The sequence below is a fragment of the Macrobrachium nipponense genome, chromosome 1 (assembly GCF_015104395.2).
Source record: "Macrobrachium nipponense isolate FS-2020 chromosome 1, ASM1510439v2, whole genome shotgun sequence".
NCBI lineage: Eukaryota > Metazoa > Arthropoda > Malacostraca > Decapoda > Palaemonidae > Macrobrachium > Macrobrachium nipponense.
This window is the reverse complement of record NC_087200.1, coordinates 136,787,028-136,803,477: the sequence shown is the minus strand read 5'-3', so window position 1 is coordinate 136,803,477 and position 16,450 is coordinate 136,787,028. Positions and strand designations below refer to the sequence as shown.

Below are 16,450 nucleotides of genomic sequence, written 5' to 3'. Positions count from 1 at the left end.
TATGTTTTCCAAAATAATATATATGTCACTCTGCAGTATACTTTGGCATGATATTGGTGGGGAGGAAGCATAGGAAGCTTTTCTTTTATCCTTGATCTCTTCACCTTAAAGTAGGTAGTCGAGTCATTGGGGAGCCTGGGGGTACTTTATACCTAGAGTGCCAACCAGGTTTAGTGGGTGGGGGGTGGTTTTTATCTTAATTTCAGTGTAGGTGAGTATTATCTAGTTATTGTCTTATGGTACTGTGCCGAGGGCAAAAGCAACTGCTCTTAAGCTTTGCAAGCAATCGGAATTGTCCTTTGCTTCAAAGCTCCCACTTAAAAGTAGAAGCAACTCATGGCTATTCTGCTATGTCACTACAGGTCAAGATGAGCACCAACCAGAGACAGTAATTACCTGTAGTACCTCTCTTACCAGGTAAAGAAACAACGAACATTGTAGCAATTCTAGAAAATTGTCTATTTCAGTCATTTTCATAACTGAATGTTTTGGAGTAGAATATGTCCATGTAGACCACATCTTGTCAATGTGGGATTCAGCTCTGTAGTTACTTGGTAAGTTACTTATATAGAAATGGTATTTTCATGATGAAATAAAAATTTTCAGTTATACTTATCAAGTAATTACAGTTCGGAGCCCCCCCCCCCCCCCCCCCTTCTTATGGACATAAAGGATAAAGGCACAAATGACAAATGAAATGAAGTCTTGCTTTGTTCCTATTATATTCTCCAATATTGGGCAGGGTAGTCACCTACACAAAAACAATAGAAGCACCACCAAATTTTAAATTTAAGCTTTTGCATGAGTGGAAAAGTATATTTATGTAATTATAAATATTTAGTATGTATATATGAAACTTAATTGTATCATGAAAATACAATTTTTATTCACTGATATTACTAATATTTATTAATTTTGTTTCAGAATAAAGCTGGCTTTGTCACTGACCACATTCATAAATTACCTAAAACTGATGGTTTGGTACCCATCTTCATTAATGCCCAGACTGGTCAGTGGCGATCTCATTCGACAATCACCTTGGGAGCACGTGGGGACTCATACTATGAATATTTAATCAAGCAATGGATACAGACTGGTCGTACCAAAGATTTGTGAGTATACTGTACAACAATATGACTGCTACTATTATCATCATCATCATCAAGTTTATAGTAATAGTAATACTAATCCTTCTGCAGTGCAGTTTTGATGCAAGTGTTTTAAATCTTCAGATGATGCATGTCGTCATAGAAAGAAAGTAATGCATGCATTCTCATTAAAATGGTTCTTCCTTATGAGTAAGAAATTGTCCCAAGGCCCTTTGCATAAGTACAAATTCATTTGAGATCGTGAACCTGTACACTACTGCAATATACTTTGCATCATCATATAGATATAATACACTTGTAGTATATGGATCCTGTTAGTCAATATCTTTTAAGTGTCAACTTTTGTACATCAGTAAAATAAATTAAAGTAGAATTTACTGTGGGATAACTGGAAAAGATAAGGAAGTCTAACACAAACACACACACACACACCCACTCACTCACTCTCTAGAAAAATTTGTTTTACTGGTAACTCACTTTCCTATTTCTTTGTGTCGGTGATCAGAATTGGTGATGATGTGATTGCATAATTTTCCTTATAATATGGTGTAGTGAATAAAGTAGGGATTGTTTTCCAACATGTTAGGCTTTGACTCTCTTGACAATATATCTTCCAAGAGGTTCATTTGCCTCTGGTATAGTTAGAATACCCAATGATGAAGGATTTCATTCTTTATATTTTGTCTTGAGGCCTTAATCATGCAAAGGATCAAAATTCAAATAACAAAAGATGGTGTTGTGAGCAAGTATCAATTCAGTTAATTCTCAGTTTCTAACACTTGGGTGTTTGTTTGTGACTTGTAGTTTGTATGCTGGGAGTTGAGTGCAAGTGTCTAAGATAGTTGATTTTCAATCCTCTCATCCATTCTTCCACTGAAGAAATTCACTCCATTGGGTCATATCAATTACCAATTATTCTGATGAATTAGATACATAAATTTGAGTATAAAAAGTGGTCTGACCCAGTGAGAATGACATAAAATAGCATTTTACAAAATTTTAGTGGAAAGATTTTAATGTCTGTTATGCATTTCTATAGTAATTACTATGAAACGAGGTTCACTAAAATATAGAAAAGTTATAGGATATTAATAATTATTCTTTTGTTTTGTAAACTAAAAATAAAATAACTTTCCTTTCAGTTTGAGAGATGATTACAATGAAAGTATATCTGGGATGGAACATCATTTAGCTGCACGGACTGAACCTAATAATCTTCTCTTCTTTGGAGAGCTACATGGTAGCACAAAGAATTTTGTTAATAAAATGGATGAACTTACGTGTTTTCTCCCGGGTTCCCTCATATTAGGTGTGCATTATGGAATGCCAAAACACCACAAAAGAATAGCTGAAGAATTAATGTATACTTGTACACAGACATGGTTACGGCAGCCAACTAATCTTGCGCCGGAAATAACGTATTATAATACTCAGGTATGTATCTTTCAGTTGACTTAAATTTACATTGAATTTTTATTGCCAGAGAACCATTCTTTAGAGCCCATTTTGTATGTCAGACAAAATCTGAGACATCAGTGTATAAAAAAGATGATCAGTCGTAGCTGGTTGCTTAACTTATGGCCATATGGATCCCTAGTAGCTAGCTTTTGCACTTCATTTGTATGTACTCAATGATTCACAGCTCACAAAAAGTTAAGTATATCTTAGTTTTGCCAGACCACTGAGCTGATTAACAGCTCTCCTAGGGCTGGCCTGAAGGATTAGATTTTTTTTTATGTGGCTAGGAACCAATTGGTTGCTTAGCAACAGGACCTACAGCTTATTGTGGGATCCGAACCTCATTATATCGAGGAATGAATTTCTAATCACAGGAAATAAATTCCTCTGATTCTGCGCTGGCGGCTGCGGGAAGTGAACTTGGGCTGCCAGATTGATAGTCGAGAACTTAACCCATTTTTTGAGTGAGGAACTTCACAGCTCCCAGAAATCCCCAGACTTGCTGATTATTCATTGAAGTATTCCACTGCTATCATTTTGCAAGTGATAAATTGCCAATTTCTAGGTTCCTTTGTTTTTAAAAATTTTTTTTGGGTGATTTGGTTTATGTGCATTAAGGGGGCCGGCTGGCTAATACCATTTTTTAATGACAGGACTTTGACATTAATACCACTTAACCCTTAAACGCCGACTGGACGTATTTTACGTCGACATTTTTTGTCTCTCGGGTGCCGACTGGACGTATTTTACGTCGACATACAAAAGTTTTTTTAAAAATTTGTGGAAAAATACTTTTAGGCCTACCAGCCGAAAACTCTTGAATCACGCGCCTTGGGGGATGCTGGGAGTTTACGGATCAAGGTGTTGTTTTGTTTACAATCGTTACGCAGGCGCGCAAGCGCGAATTTCTTTCTTGCCGCACTAAAAAGAATCTGTGACACATCTCGGAAATTATTTCGTCACTTTGACATAATTTTTGTACCATTTTAAATTAGCCATTACATGGAGTATTATATATGAAAATGTGCGCATTTTTATGTAAAATACAACAAAAAAATACTCATGATTGTAGCTTTTATTAGTTTTGAGATATTTTCATATAAATAACGATAAGTGCCAAAATTTCAACCTTCAGTCAACTTTGACTCTACCGAAATGGTCGAAAAACGCAATTGTAAACTAAAACTCTTATATTTTAGTAATATTCAATCATTTACATTAATTTTGCAACTAATTGGAAGTGTCTAGCACAATATTTTGATTTATGGTGAATTTATGAAAAAACATTTTCCTTACGTCCGCGCGGTAACTCTTCCGAAAAAAATCATACATGCGATTGTGGTAATGTTTGCACCATTATATAAAGTTTTATATATGGAAATGTGCGCAATTTCATGCACAATACAACTAAAAACAACCCATGGTTGTAGCTTTTATCAATTTTGAAATATTTTCATATAAAAAATGATAAGTGCCAAAATTTCAACCTTTGGTCAACTTTGACTCTACCGAAATGGTCGAAAAACGCAATTGTAAGCTAAAACGCTTATATTCTAGTAATATTCAATCATTTACCTTCATTTGGCAACAAATTGGAAGTCTCTAGCACAATATTTCGATTTATGGTGAATTTATGAAAAAAATAACATTTTCCTTATGTCCGCGTGGTAACTCTTCCGAAAAAATCATACGTGCGATTGTGGTAATGTTTGCACCATTTTAAATTAGCCGTTACATAAAGTTTTATATATGGAAATGTGCGCAATTTCATGTAGAATACAACTAAAAATAATTGAAGGTTTTAGCTTTTCTCATTTTTGAAATATTTGCATATAAATCACGATAAATAGAAAAAAAACCACGTTTGGTCAACTTTGACTCTACCGAAATGGTCGAAAAACGCAATTGTAAGCTAAACTCTTACAGTCTAGTAATATTCATTCATTTATCTTCATCTTGAAACAAATTCGAAGTCTCTAGCACAATATTTCGATTTATGGTGAATTTAAAAAACTTTCCTTCCTTCCGCGCGCGGATTCTCCGCCACAAATCTCCGAAATGCGTACGTCCCATTCTCGGAATATTTGCTCCATTTCATATTAGACATTTCATAGAGTTTTACATATGAAAATGTGCGCAATTTCATGTAGAATAAAATGAAAAATATTTGATGGTTGTAGCTTTTCTAATTTCCGAAATAATTGCATATAAAAAAATATATAAAAAAATTCGACATTCGGTCAACTTTAACTCGTCAGATATGGTCGAAAACTGCAATTGTAAGCTAATACTCTTACAGTATAGTAATATTCAATCATTTGTCTTCATTTTGAAAGAAATTGGAAGTCTCTAGGACAATATTTAGATTTATGGTGAATTTTTGAAAAAAGTATTTGTTTACGTCCGCACGTTACGAATTCATGCATTATTTTGTCATAATATTTTCTCTGTGATGCTTTTATCGCTTTACAATGTGTTATATACCAAAATGATCACAATTTAGTGTACATTACAACAAAAAAATTAACTTGTTACCTTTAACCGTTTTGCGCACAGCGCGATTTGAATACAATTATATATGAAATTTCGTTTTTGCGCTATCATATATCGCATTATTTATATATGATAATGATAATTTTTTTCATTTCTGATGGCTGCATACTAAACTTCAGCCAATGACAAAAAAGGAGCCAAAAATGAACTCTTAATCTTGAAAACTAAGCGCGCTGTGATTTTTTGAAAAAAATATTTTTTCCGCTTTTGCGCTCACTCCAAAACACCTCCGGCACACGGGAGACAATTTTTATTTTACACGTTTAAGGGTTAATAAGATGACTTGGCACAACTCCAAACTGCATATGATTTACGCCTCTGACCTACGGTTTTGTGATGCCAGGAGGATTTATCCCGAAAATAACCATTTTACAAAATCTATCTCCTCCCTTGATACTTGATATTAAGACCTGGGGTTACTACCATATACAGACCTGATGTAGACCTCCAATCAAATGAAGAGTTTTTTCTAAAAGTAATTTTTTTGCTAGATATGAATTTTTTCATTATGGTAAACAAATAAACCCTATAAATCAGGAAAAAAATTTAAGAAAAAAAAAAGATGAAACAAAAATTGGAAAAAAGGGCTTCATTTGATTGTTCTATAATGTCTTTCTAAGTTATAACAAAATTTCAGTGCTATAGATTTAAAACTAATTGAGAAGATAAAATTTAAAGGTTGATAAGTATAATTTTGAGATCCGGGCATTCAAAGTTTTCCTTGGTACAATGACAGTGTTAACAAATCCTGATTATTATGAATTTTATATTTCTTTTTGGGTATTAATAAACCAAAACTATATTATATATCATAATTTAATCATAAATGAAGATCCCTTTGCTCATAGATCGTAGCCTGGGGCACTGCATCAGGCGAGATGGGGATACTCCTTCCTACGCAACTCACTCTCTTTCCTTCACTAACTCGGCTTATTAGAGCGAATTTTCTTCTTCTGTATGTTAGCGAGATGTTTTCCTTGTCTTTTCCTTTTTGGCATGATGACATTCTTGCCAAAACAAAGATAAACAAACATTAAATCAAGCAAATGTCAGAGGTGAAACTCGAACGAGTACCCTCTATCATGTTTCTGCTTGCACTGAAGGGTGGTAAGCTGAGAACTTTCCCTCCTGCGACTCATGGAATCTCTACAGATGCCTTTGCTCACAATTTGTTTGACAATAATTTTAAAAATTTACAGTAAGAAATATTGCATTTTCTTGTACAGATCAATGTTTTTGGCTTACTTTGAGTTATGTTTACTAATTACCCTGTAACTACAAAAGTAAGAGGAATTTTGACAAAATATTTCGTACACACATTCTCCATTGCCATATGATGGTCCTTGAATTTTATCATGACTGCGTTTCTCGTCTATACCCCCATATATAGGGGTACCGGCTGGCCCCCTTAAGTATAAATAATTTGTTAATTAAAGTCTGTCCAAATGGAATATAACTTAAACCCCACCCACTTTTCGACCAATGGTTAATCAAATAACATATCATACGATACTCCAGAGTCCAGGCAGTCAGTCAGCCTCAGTTTTAGATCCTTTTATTTAAGAAAAATATATATTTTTTAAGATATACAACATTAAATACCAAACCAACTCATTTTATGATGTCATGAAAAATTATGCCAAGGCTTCTACTTAAGCCCATATAGGCCTAGCAAAAAATTGTGTAGGCTTATAATTGTCAATGTGTGGTTAAATCAATGTTTGCTTTCTCATTGTAGCACAGGCTCATCCATCTGTTTGTTCATGAAACTTACCTGTCAGATATATATATAGCTGTATTCTCCGACGTCCGACAGAATTTCAAAACTCCCGGCACACGCAGTGGGCGGCCAGGTGGTTAGTACCCATTCCCGCCGCTGGGAGGCAGATATCAGGAATCATTCCCATTTTCTATTCAGATTTTTCTCTGTCGCCAGTCGGTAAACAACTGTTTACAGACCTCCGCCTAGGATTTTGAAACTTCTTGTGCTAACTTGAGTATTCTGATTGACTTTTGGTTTTGATTTGGCTTGTTGGCTTGGCATACGTGATAGTGGATTTGATTTGGATTTGGCTTTGACTTTTCTTTGATTATGATGTCTGCATCTAGCTCTGCTAGCTTCAGGGTGTGTAAGGTACAGGAATGTAAGGTGAGGTTGCCGAAAGCTTCGGTAGACCCTCATTCAGTGTGCTCGAAATGTCGTATTCATGTATGTATGTTGAATGATAGATGCATCGAGTGTGAGCAATTGACTGAAATTGAATGGAAGGCATATGATTCTTACGTGAGAAAGCTTGAGCGTGATAGAATCAGGAGGTCTTCCTCTTGGAGTGCTTCTGTGAATAGAAGTCAAGGTAGAATTGTATCTCCATTAAATCCTCCTGTCGATGTAATTCAACCTAATCCTGTTGTATTGCCTCCGAACAATCAGGAAGTGTCGGCAGAAGGAAGCGTATTATTTACGATCATGGAGTCGATTCGCGCCTTGGAATCTAAAGTGATTGCTCTACAATCAAATGTGAATTGCAATAAAAGTGTTAGTGCATCTAGTGTTGTGGAGGGGGGGTCAGATCGGTCCCATAATGCCTCTAGGCCTAGGCCCCTGCCGAACTCCCAGGCCTTAGGGAGAGGGCAAGCCGAAAGCCAAAGGAGGGTTACGGGATCTAATGACCGGTCTGACGTCCCTTCGGCAGAAACTGAGGACGAATCTCAGGCTGCCGGTGTTCGTGCACGGGCACGGATACTTAAAGAGTGCTTCTCTTCTTCTGAGACTTCCTCTTCTCGCCGAGGTTGGGACGCTCGGAAGACCTCTCAGGGGGAGAGCGGCAGGGGCGCAAGGTGTCGCACAGGCGGCCGTCGCCCTTGTCGCCCTCTTAAGAGAGGTTTCAGAGAAGAGGACGCTTCACGTCCTTCTGATCATTATGTAGATTCATCACCTGAAGATTTTGAAGCTTTTCCGCCACAGAAAAGGAACAAAACTTCATCAGGGGAGGACTCTTTCGAGCGTCCAAGTCGCTCTAAGCATGTTCCTGAGTTGAAGGAAAGGGCATCCCCTCGCCCATCTTCCTCGCACAGGATGAGTCCTTCTCCTGATCGAGAACTTTCCCCATCAAGGAAAATGCTTTGGGAAATGCAGAAACAGTTAGCTTCCTATTTTGAGAGAAAGGAGGCAGAAACTAGTCATCGGAGGAAGGATAGGTGGCTGCCTGTTAAGAGGACTAGGCAGTCCCCGGCTCCTTCTCCGTGTTTTTCGGCCTTTGAGTCTCCTCCTAGTAGCCGACGCATTAGAGAACGTGATTACGTTCCTCATGAAAGGGCGTCTAGGAGAGACGAATTTGACAGAGACGTGAGTTGTCGCACAGGCGGCCGGCGTCTTTGTCAAAGGGCCGAGAACGCTCAAGGATCCATATCGAAAGTTCAAGCTTTGCATGTTGATGATCATGCTCGGCGTCTTAAGCAGCGAAGCGCTTACCAGGACGCTCGAGAAGATGCTTTTCAAGACGCGCGGGACGCTCGCCAAGACGCTCGAGCTGACGCTGTTCAGGACGCACGGCGTCCTACACATCAGGACGCTCAGCAAGACGCTCGAGCTGACGCTGTTCAGGACGCATGGTGTCCTACACATCAGGACGCTCAGCAGGACGCTTCTCAGAACGCGCGGCGCCTTACATATCGGGAAGCTTGCCAGGACGATCAACAGTTGAGTCCGAAGCGTCAGGATGTTTCACATGTTAAAGTGTCGAAGTCATCGCGATCTTTGAAGGGCGCTGATGACCGAGAGAAGGATTTGTCTAGTGATCTCTGCTGTACGGATGATGACGAACCAAATGCGTCAGCGTCGTCAGACTATAAGACGTTGACGGATTTACTTAAGAAATTGTTCCCAGATAATTTTCAAGCGCCCGTTCCTTGCTCTCCACCTTCACAATTTGCCTCATCGAAGGCCAGGAAGGCTCCTGGCTTCGTTAAGATGGCCACTTCGCTCTCTGCGAAGAGAGCGTTTAAGAGAGTCCAGGATTGGATGGATTCAAGGAAGGTTAAAGGGAAGACTTCGTTTGCACTTCCTCCATCTAGACTGAAAGGGAGAGCTGGGATCTGGTACGAAACAGGAGAAGAAGCAGGATTGAAAGCACCGTCTTCTTCTCAAGGAGATTTCGCCAATTTGGTGGACGCTCCAAGGAGGTCTTATTTGTCATCGGCTAAGGTTTCCTGGACAATGACGGAGACAGATCATCACCTCAAGGGGTTATTTAAGACGCTAGAGGTGTTTAACTTTTTAGATTGGTGCCTCGGGGCTTTGGATGTACAATCGAGGAGTCAAGACTCGATTTCGCTGGAAGAGCTTTCGAGTGTATTAGCTTGTATGGATAGAGCAGTAAGGGATGGCTCTGATGAGTTAGCATCTCATTTTGCTACAGGTCTGCTAAAGAAGAGAGCTCTCTATTGTAGCTTTGCGGCGAAAGCAGTTTCTCCCGCTCAGAAAGCGGAGTTATTATTCGCCCCCTTTTCTACGCACCTATTTCCGCAGTCCATGATTAAGGATCTGTCGGTAAACTTGCAAGAGAAAGCAACAAGGGACCTCTTGACTCAATCTTCCAGACGACCTACTCCTCAGGCTTCTACTTCAACAGCTCCAGCACCCAAGAAGAAATTTAAGCCCTTTCGTGGAGCACCTTCCTCTAGAGGTTCTTCGAGAGGAAGGGGGTCCTTCAGAGGTAAGATCTCTTCTATCAAGAAGGGAAAAAATTGACGTTTCTGCCCTTCAGGCACCTGTAGGTGCGAGACTCACCTTATTTGCTCAGGCATGGAGGACGATAGGGGCGGACACCTGGACCCTAGATGTGATCGAGAGAGGATACAAGATCCCTTTCCTCTCTGCGCCTCCTTTGAGCACGAAGCCGATAGACCTGTCGCCCGCATACCAGTCAGAGAAGCAACAGATCTTACTCGACCTTCTAGATCAAATGTTGGAAAAGAAGGCCATAGAAGAAGTCCTGATGCTGGATTCCCCAGGCTTCTACAACAGGTTATTCCTGGTTCCGAAGCAGTCTGGGGGATGGAGACCTGTCCTAGACGTCAGCAGACTGAACATTTTTGTAAAGAAAGAAAAATTCAGTATGGAAACTTCTCAGTCTGTGCTAGGGGCCTGGAGACCAGGGGATTGGATGGTGTCATTGGACCTTCAAGACGCTTATTTCCACGTCCCGATCCATCCTCAATCAAGGAAGTTCCTGAGGTTCGTCTTAAAAGGGCAGGTCTTCCAGTTCAGGGCTCTGTGCTTCGGTCTGAGTACGGCGCCGATGGTTTTTACTTTCCTCATGCGGAATGTAGCGAAATGGCTTCACCTATCGAAGATAAGAGTCTCGCTTTACCTGGACGACTGGCTAATCAAGTTGTCTTCGAAGTCAAGGTGCCTGGAGGACCTTCAGACGACATTACAGCTGACGAAGGCCCTGGGCCTTATAGTGAATTACGAGAAGTCCCATCTGATCCCCACGCAGTCCATCGTGTATCTGGGGATTCAGATGGATTCAGCGGCTTTTCAAGCTTTTCCATCAAAGGAACGTCAGCAGAGATGCTTAGAGAAAGTGTCAGCCTTCTTAGGGAAAGAAACATGCTCGGCGAAGGAATGGATGAGTCTGCTGGGAACCATTTCTTCACTGGAGAAGTTTGTTTCCCTGGGGAGGTTGCACCTCAGGCCACTCCAGTTTTTTATGGCAGAAAACTGGAAAGACAAAAAGAATCTAGACTCGACTTTGATTATCTCAAAAGCGGTCAAGGATCAACTGAAGTGGTGGCAAGATCCGATCAAACTCTCGGAAGGAATGTCCCTCAACCTTTTGAGCCCCGACCTAGTTGTTCTCAGACGCCTCCATGGTGGGCTGGGGAGCAACACTAGGAAAGGAGGAAGTGTCAGGCCTTTGGAGAGGGGAACAGAGGTCCTGGCACATAAACTTAAAAGAGTTGGAGGCTATTCGGTTGGCTCTTCAATTCTTCGAAGAACGATTGGTGGGCCGAGTTGTCCAGATCAACTCGGACAACACTACGGCTCTCGCTTACATAAAAAAGCAGGGGGGACACACTCTCGATCACTGTTCATGATAGCGAGAGACATCCTTCTATGGGCGAAAGCTCGAAACATAGTGATCCTAACAAGGTTCAAGGTTTCATTTCAGGAATACAAAATGTTCGAGCGGATCTTTAAGCCGTCAACATCAGATGCTTCCCACAGAATGGACCCTACATCTAGAAGTTTGTCAAGAGCTATGGAAGTTGTGGGGACGACTGCTAGTCGACCTCTTCGCAACCTCGAAAACGAAGAGGCTTCCGATTTATTGCTCTCCAGTTCTCGATCCGGAAGTAATAGCGGTAGATGCCATCCTATGGGACTGGACGGGGATGGATGTGTACGCCTTTCCCCCGTTCAAACTCTTAGGATAGGTAACAAGGAAGTTTGCGGCGTCGCCAGGAGCGAGAATGACTCTGATCGCCCCCTTTTGGCCCTCAAGCGATTGGTTCACGGAGGTCATGTCTCTTCTGGTAGACTTCCCGAGAACCCTGCCAGAGAGAGCCGATCTTCTCAAACAGCCCCACTTCGAGAGGTACCACGGAAACCTCTCCGCTCTGAGTCTGACTGCGTTCAGACTATCAAGAAGTTGGCCAGAGCGAGAGGTTTTTCAAGATCAGTGGCAGAGGCTATTGCCAATGCGAGAAGAGCTTCCTCTCGAGCAGTTTATCAGTCGAAGTGGGCTGTCTTCAGGAGATGGTGTGGGAAGAAAGGTATTTCCTCCTCCATGACCTCTGTGAACCAAATCGCTAAGTTTCTCCTGCATTTGCGAAATGTGGACAAACTAGCAGTGCCCACAATAAAAGGATACAAGAGTATGCTATCAGCTGTCTTCCGTCACAGAGGATTAGACCTGACAAATGATAAAGATCTTCATGATCTTTTGAGATTGTTTGAGACAACCAAAGTACTACAACCGAAGGTTCCATCATGGAACCTTGATGTAGTTCTAAGGTTCTTGATGTCGGCTCCCTTTGAACCTCTGCATGCTGCCTCATTGAGAGACACTACTAGAAAGGTGATTTTCCTAACTGCTCTTGCCACGGCAAAAAGGGTTAGTGAAATTCAAGCAATTAGTAAATATGTGGGTTTCAGAGGACACAGTGCAGTGTGCTCCTTGGATCCTAATTTCTTAGCGAAGAATGAGAACCCATCTAACCCCTGGCCAAAAACCTTTGAAATCAAGGGGTTAGCAGAGTTCATCGGACAAGAGCCAGAGAGAGTCCTGTGCCCTGTCAGGGCTCTCAAATTTTATATGCAAAAGACCAAAGATTGTCGGGGTCCTGAAAATTTATGGTGTTCTGTTAAGAGACCCGACTTTCCTATGTCGAAGAATGCACTGGCATTCTTTTTACGAAGCACCATCAGGGAGGCCCATGCGTCCTGCTCGGATGGTGATATGAAGCTTTTGAAAATAAAAGCCCATGAAGTGAGAGCTGTTGCAACTTCAATGGCATTTCGAAAGAATATGGCACTTAATGATATCATTAGCACTACTTTTTGGCGAATCAACTCTGTGTTTGCTTCACATTACCTGCGGGATGTGAAGACGGCATATGAGAACTGCGAGTCGCTTGGACCATACATATCTGCAGAAATGGTGTTGGGGGCAGGGAGCAGCACAAATACTATCCTTTAGAAAAGGGGTAGGTGTGCTTTTTAATTTTGGTGTTGGTTTATGGTTGAAGGGTTAGTTGCTTGAGGCGCTTTCCCTTTCTTTAGCCTAGAAGTTATGGGACTAACTTCGATAGGTTAGGTCAGGTGGTGATTTTTAGCTTCGTTGCCCTCACAGTATGGTCAATATGGTCTAGTCACATTGTGGTCACGCCCCCGTTGACAGATCATCTAGAGCGCACCAACTACACAGGTCACTACCTTGTTGGCAACTCTAGTAAAGCAAAAGTAGACTTCGGTGACAGTAATCAAGAAGTCAGCTATGCTAACAGGTAAGGAATCAAGATGTCAATCATCTGCACTTGAGGTGTTTCCTAATCCTTCTATTCTGTCCCTTCCCACCTCCAATGGTGGGATTCAGCTATACATATATCTGACAGGTAAGTTTCATGAACAAAATGTTATTGTTATGATACAATAAAGTTTGTTCATACTTACCTGGCAGATATATATAATTAAAGTACCCACCCACCTCCCCTCAGAGGACAGTGGTATGAAAAATCTGAATAGAAAATGGGAATGATTCCTGATATCCGCCTCCCAGCGGCGGGAATGGGTACTAACCACCTGGCCGCCCACTGCGTGTGCCGGGAGTTTTGAAATTCTGTCGGACGTCGGAGAATACAGCTATATATATATCTGCCAGGTAAGTATGAACAAACTTTATTGTATCATAACAATAACATTTTTTCATTCTGTTCCCTTCTTTTTCCTCTTCAAAAGGTTTGTCTTTAATCTAATACTTACAGCTGTATTTTTAAAGTTTTTGCTTACATAAAGAAAATGTTGTTCGATTTCTGTCATTAGGTCTCTCTCTCTCTCTCTCTCTCTCTCTCTTCTCTCTCTCTCTCTCTCTCTCATCTCTCTCTCTCATCTCTCTCCCTCTCTCCTCTCTCTCTCTCTCTCTCTCTCTCTCTCTCTCTCTCTCTCTCTGAATACAATTAAACCATATGAGACCATACGCAAGAGAGATATTATTATGCAGAAAATGAAATGATAATAGAATAATATGTAATATTGATATACAGTGTGCAACAAGAGTTTATGCAAATATTCTGGGAAATGAAAGAAAGTCATTCGAGCAGAAAATTTTCTATAAACATATACATTTTAAGACTTCATTAGTCCATGAGGTGAATTTTTAAAAATAACCATTATCATTAAACGGGCATGTAAGCTGGCGCGTATGGGATGTCGGATATAGTTGTCAGGGATATGGGGTGAGGGTTGATGAAGCATGTTAGGCAACTCAGTTGCTAGCCTTTTGAATTGTGATTTTCACTTGCAGGTGATTGAAAAATACATTACAGTCCCTTCAACTAGTAAATCATCTGTGAACAGACTTCATGTATTTAACCCTTTAACACCGATTGGACGTATTAAACGTCGACGAAAATTGTCTGTTGGGTGCCGAACCGACGTACGAAACGTCAGCGAAAAAAGTTGTTTTTTTTAAATTCGCGGAAAAATAGTTATAGGCCTACTAGGCGAAAACTTTTGAATCACGCGCCTTGGGGGATGCTGGGAGTTCACAGATCAAGCTGTTGTTTTGTTTACAATCGTTACCCAGGCGCACAAGTGCGAATTTCTTTCTTCTCGCACTAAAAAGCATCAGCGACACATCTCTGAAATTATTTCGTCACTTTGACATAAATTTTGCACCATTTTGTATTAGGCGTTACATAGAGTTTTATATATGAAAATGTGTGCAATTTCATGTAGAATACAACACAAAACAACTAATGGTTGTAGCTTTTATCAGTTTTGAAATATTTTCATATAAATAATGATAAGTGCCAAAATTTCAACCTTCGGTCAACTTTGACTCTACTGAAATGGTCAAAATACGCAATTGTAAGTTAAAACTCTTATATTCTAGTAATATTCAATCATTTACCTTCATTTGACAACAAATTGGAAGTCTCTAGCACAATATTTCGATTTATGGTGAATTTATGAAAAAACCTTTTTCCATATGTCCTTGTGGTAACTTCCGAAAAAATCAGAAATTTTTTTGTCCGATTGTCGTAATGTTTGCACAGTCTTATATTAGCCGTTACATAAAGTTTTATATATGGAAATGTGTGAAATTTCATGTAGAATACAACGAGAAACAACCCATGGTAGTAGCTTTTATCAGTTTTGAAATATTTTCATATAAATAACGATAAGTGCCAAAATTTCAACCTTAGGTCAACTTTGACTCGACCGAAATGGTCGAAAACCGCAATTGTAAGCTAAAACTCTTACATTCTAGTAATATTCATTCATTTACCTTCATTTTGCAACAAATTGGAAGTCGCTAGCACAATATTTTGATTTATGGTGAATTTTAGAAAAAAAAACTTTCCTACGTTTGCACGGTTACCGAAAAAATCATTAATTTTTTCGTTCGATTGTCGTAATGTTTGCACAGTTTTATATTAGCCGTTAAATAAAGTTTTATATATGAAAGTATGCGCAATTTCATGTAAAATACAACAAAAAACAACCCATGGTTGTAGCTTTTATCAGTTTTGAAATATTTTCATATAAATAACGATAAGTGCCAAAATATCAACCTTTGGTCAACTTTGACTCAACCGAAATGGTCGAAAAACGCAATTGTAAGTTACAACACATACAGTCTAGTAATATTCGATCATTTACCTTTATTTTGCAACAAATTAGAAAGTCTCTAGCACAATATTTCGATTTATGTCTGCGCGGTAACTTCCAAAAAAAATTAGAAATTTTTTCGTCCGATTGTCGTAATGTTTGCGCCATTTTAAATTAGCTGTTACATAATGTTTTATATATGAAAATGTGTGCAATTTCATGTAGAATACAACAAAAAACAACCCATGGTTGTAACTTTTATCAGTTTTGAAATATTTTCATATAAATAATGATAAGTGCCAAAATTTCAACCTTCGGTCAAATTTGACTCGACCGAGATGGTAAAAAAATGCAATTGTAAGTTAAAACTATTACATTCTAGTAATATTCAATCATTTACCTTTATTTTGCAACAAATTGGAAGTCTCTAGCACAATATTTTGATTTATGGTGAATTTATGAAAAAAACTTTCCTTATGTCCGCGCGGTAACTTCCAAAAAAATCAGAAATTTTTTTGTCCGATTGTCGTAATGTTTGCACAGTCTTATATTAGCTGTTACATAAAGTTTTTTATATGAAAATGTGCGCAATTCTATGTAGAATACAATAAAAAACAACCTATGGTTGTAGCTTTTATCAGTTTTGAATTATTTGCATATAAATAACGATAAATAGAAACAATTCGACCTTCTGTCAAATTTAACTCGACCGAAATGGTTGAAAACTGCAATTGTAAGCTACAACACTTACAGTCTAGTAATATTCTATCAATTACCTTGATTTTCCAACAAACGGGAAGTCTCTAGCACAATATTTCGATTTATGGTGAATTTTTGAAAACTTTTTTTTTTTTTTTGCAGTCCGCGCGTTACGAATTCATGCATCATATTGTGATAATATTTTTTCTATATTGCTTTGATTGTTTTACAATTTGTCATATACCAAAATCATTGCAATTTAGTGTAAAATACAATGAAAAAATAATGAACT

At 39.3% G+C, this 16,450-nt stretch overlaps 1 protein-coding gene across 4 annotated transcripts in view; it reads left to right on the top strand.

Annotated features, from left to right (window-relative positions):
• Positions 1 to 16,450, top strand: part of LOC135219666 (endoplasmic reticulum mannosyl-oligosaccharide 1,2-alpha-mannosidase-like) — a 222,109-nt gene that overhangs the window by 150,890 nt on the left and 54,769 nt on the right. For all 4 annotated transcript variants that reach the window (XM_064256613.1, XM_064256614.1, XM_064256616.1 and 1 more), the window contains exons 8-9: positions 925 to 1,112; positions 2,252 to 2,543. In XM_064256613.1, coding sequence (XP_064112683.1) covers positions 925 to 1,112; positions 2,252 to 2,543 — 480 coding nt within the window. The remainder of the gene's footprint in view (positions 1 to 924; positions 1,113 to 2,251; positions 2,544 to 16,450) is intronic.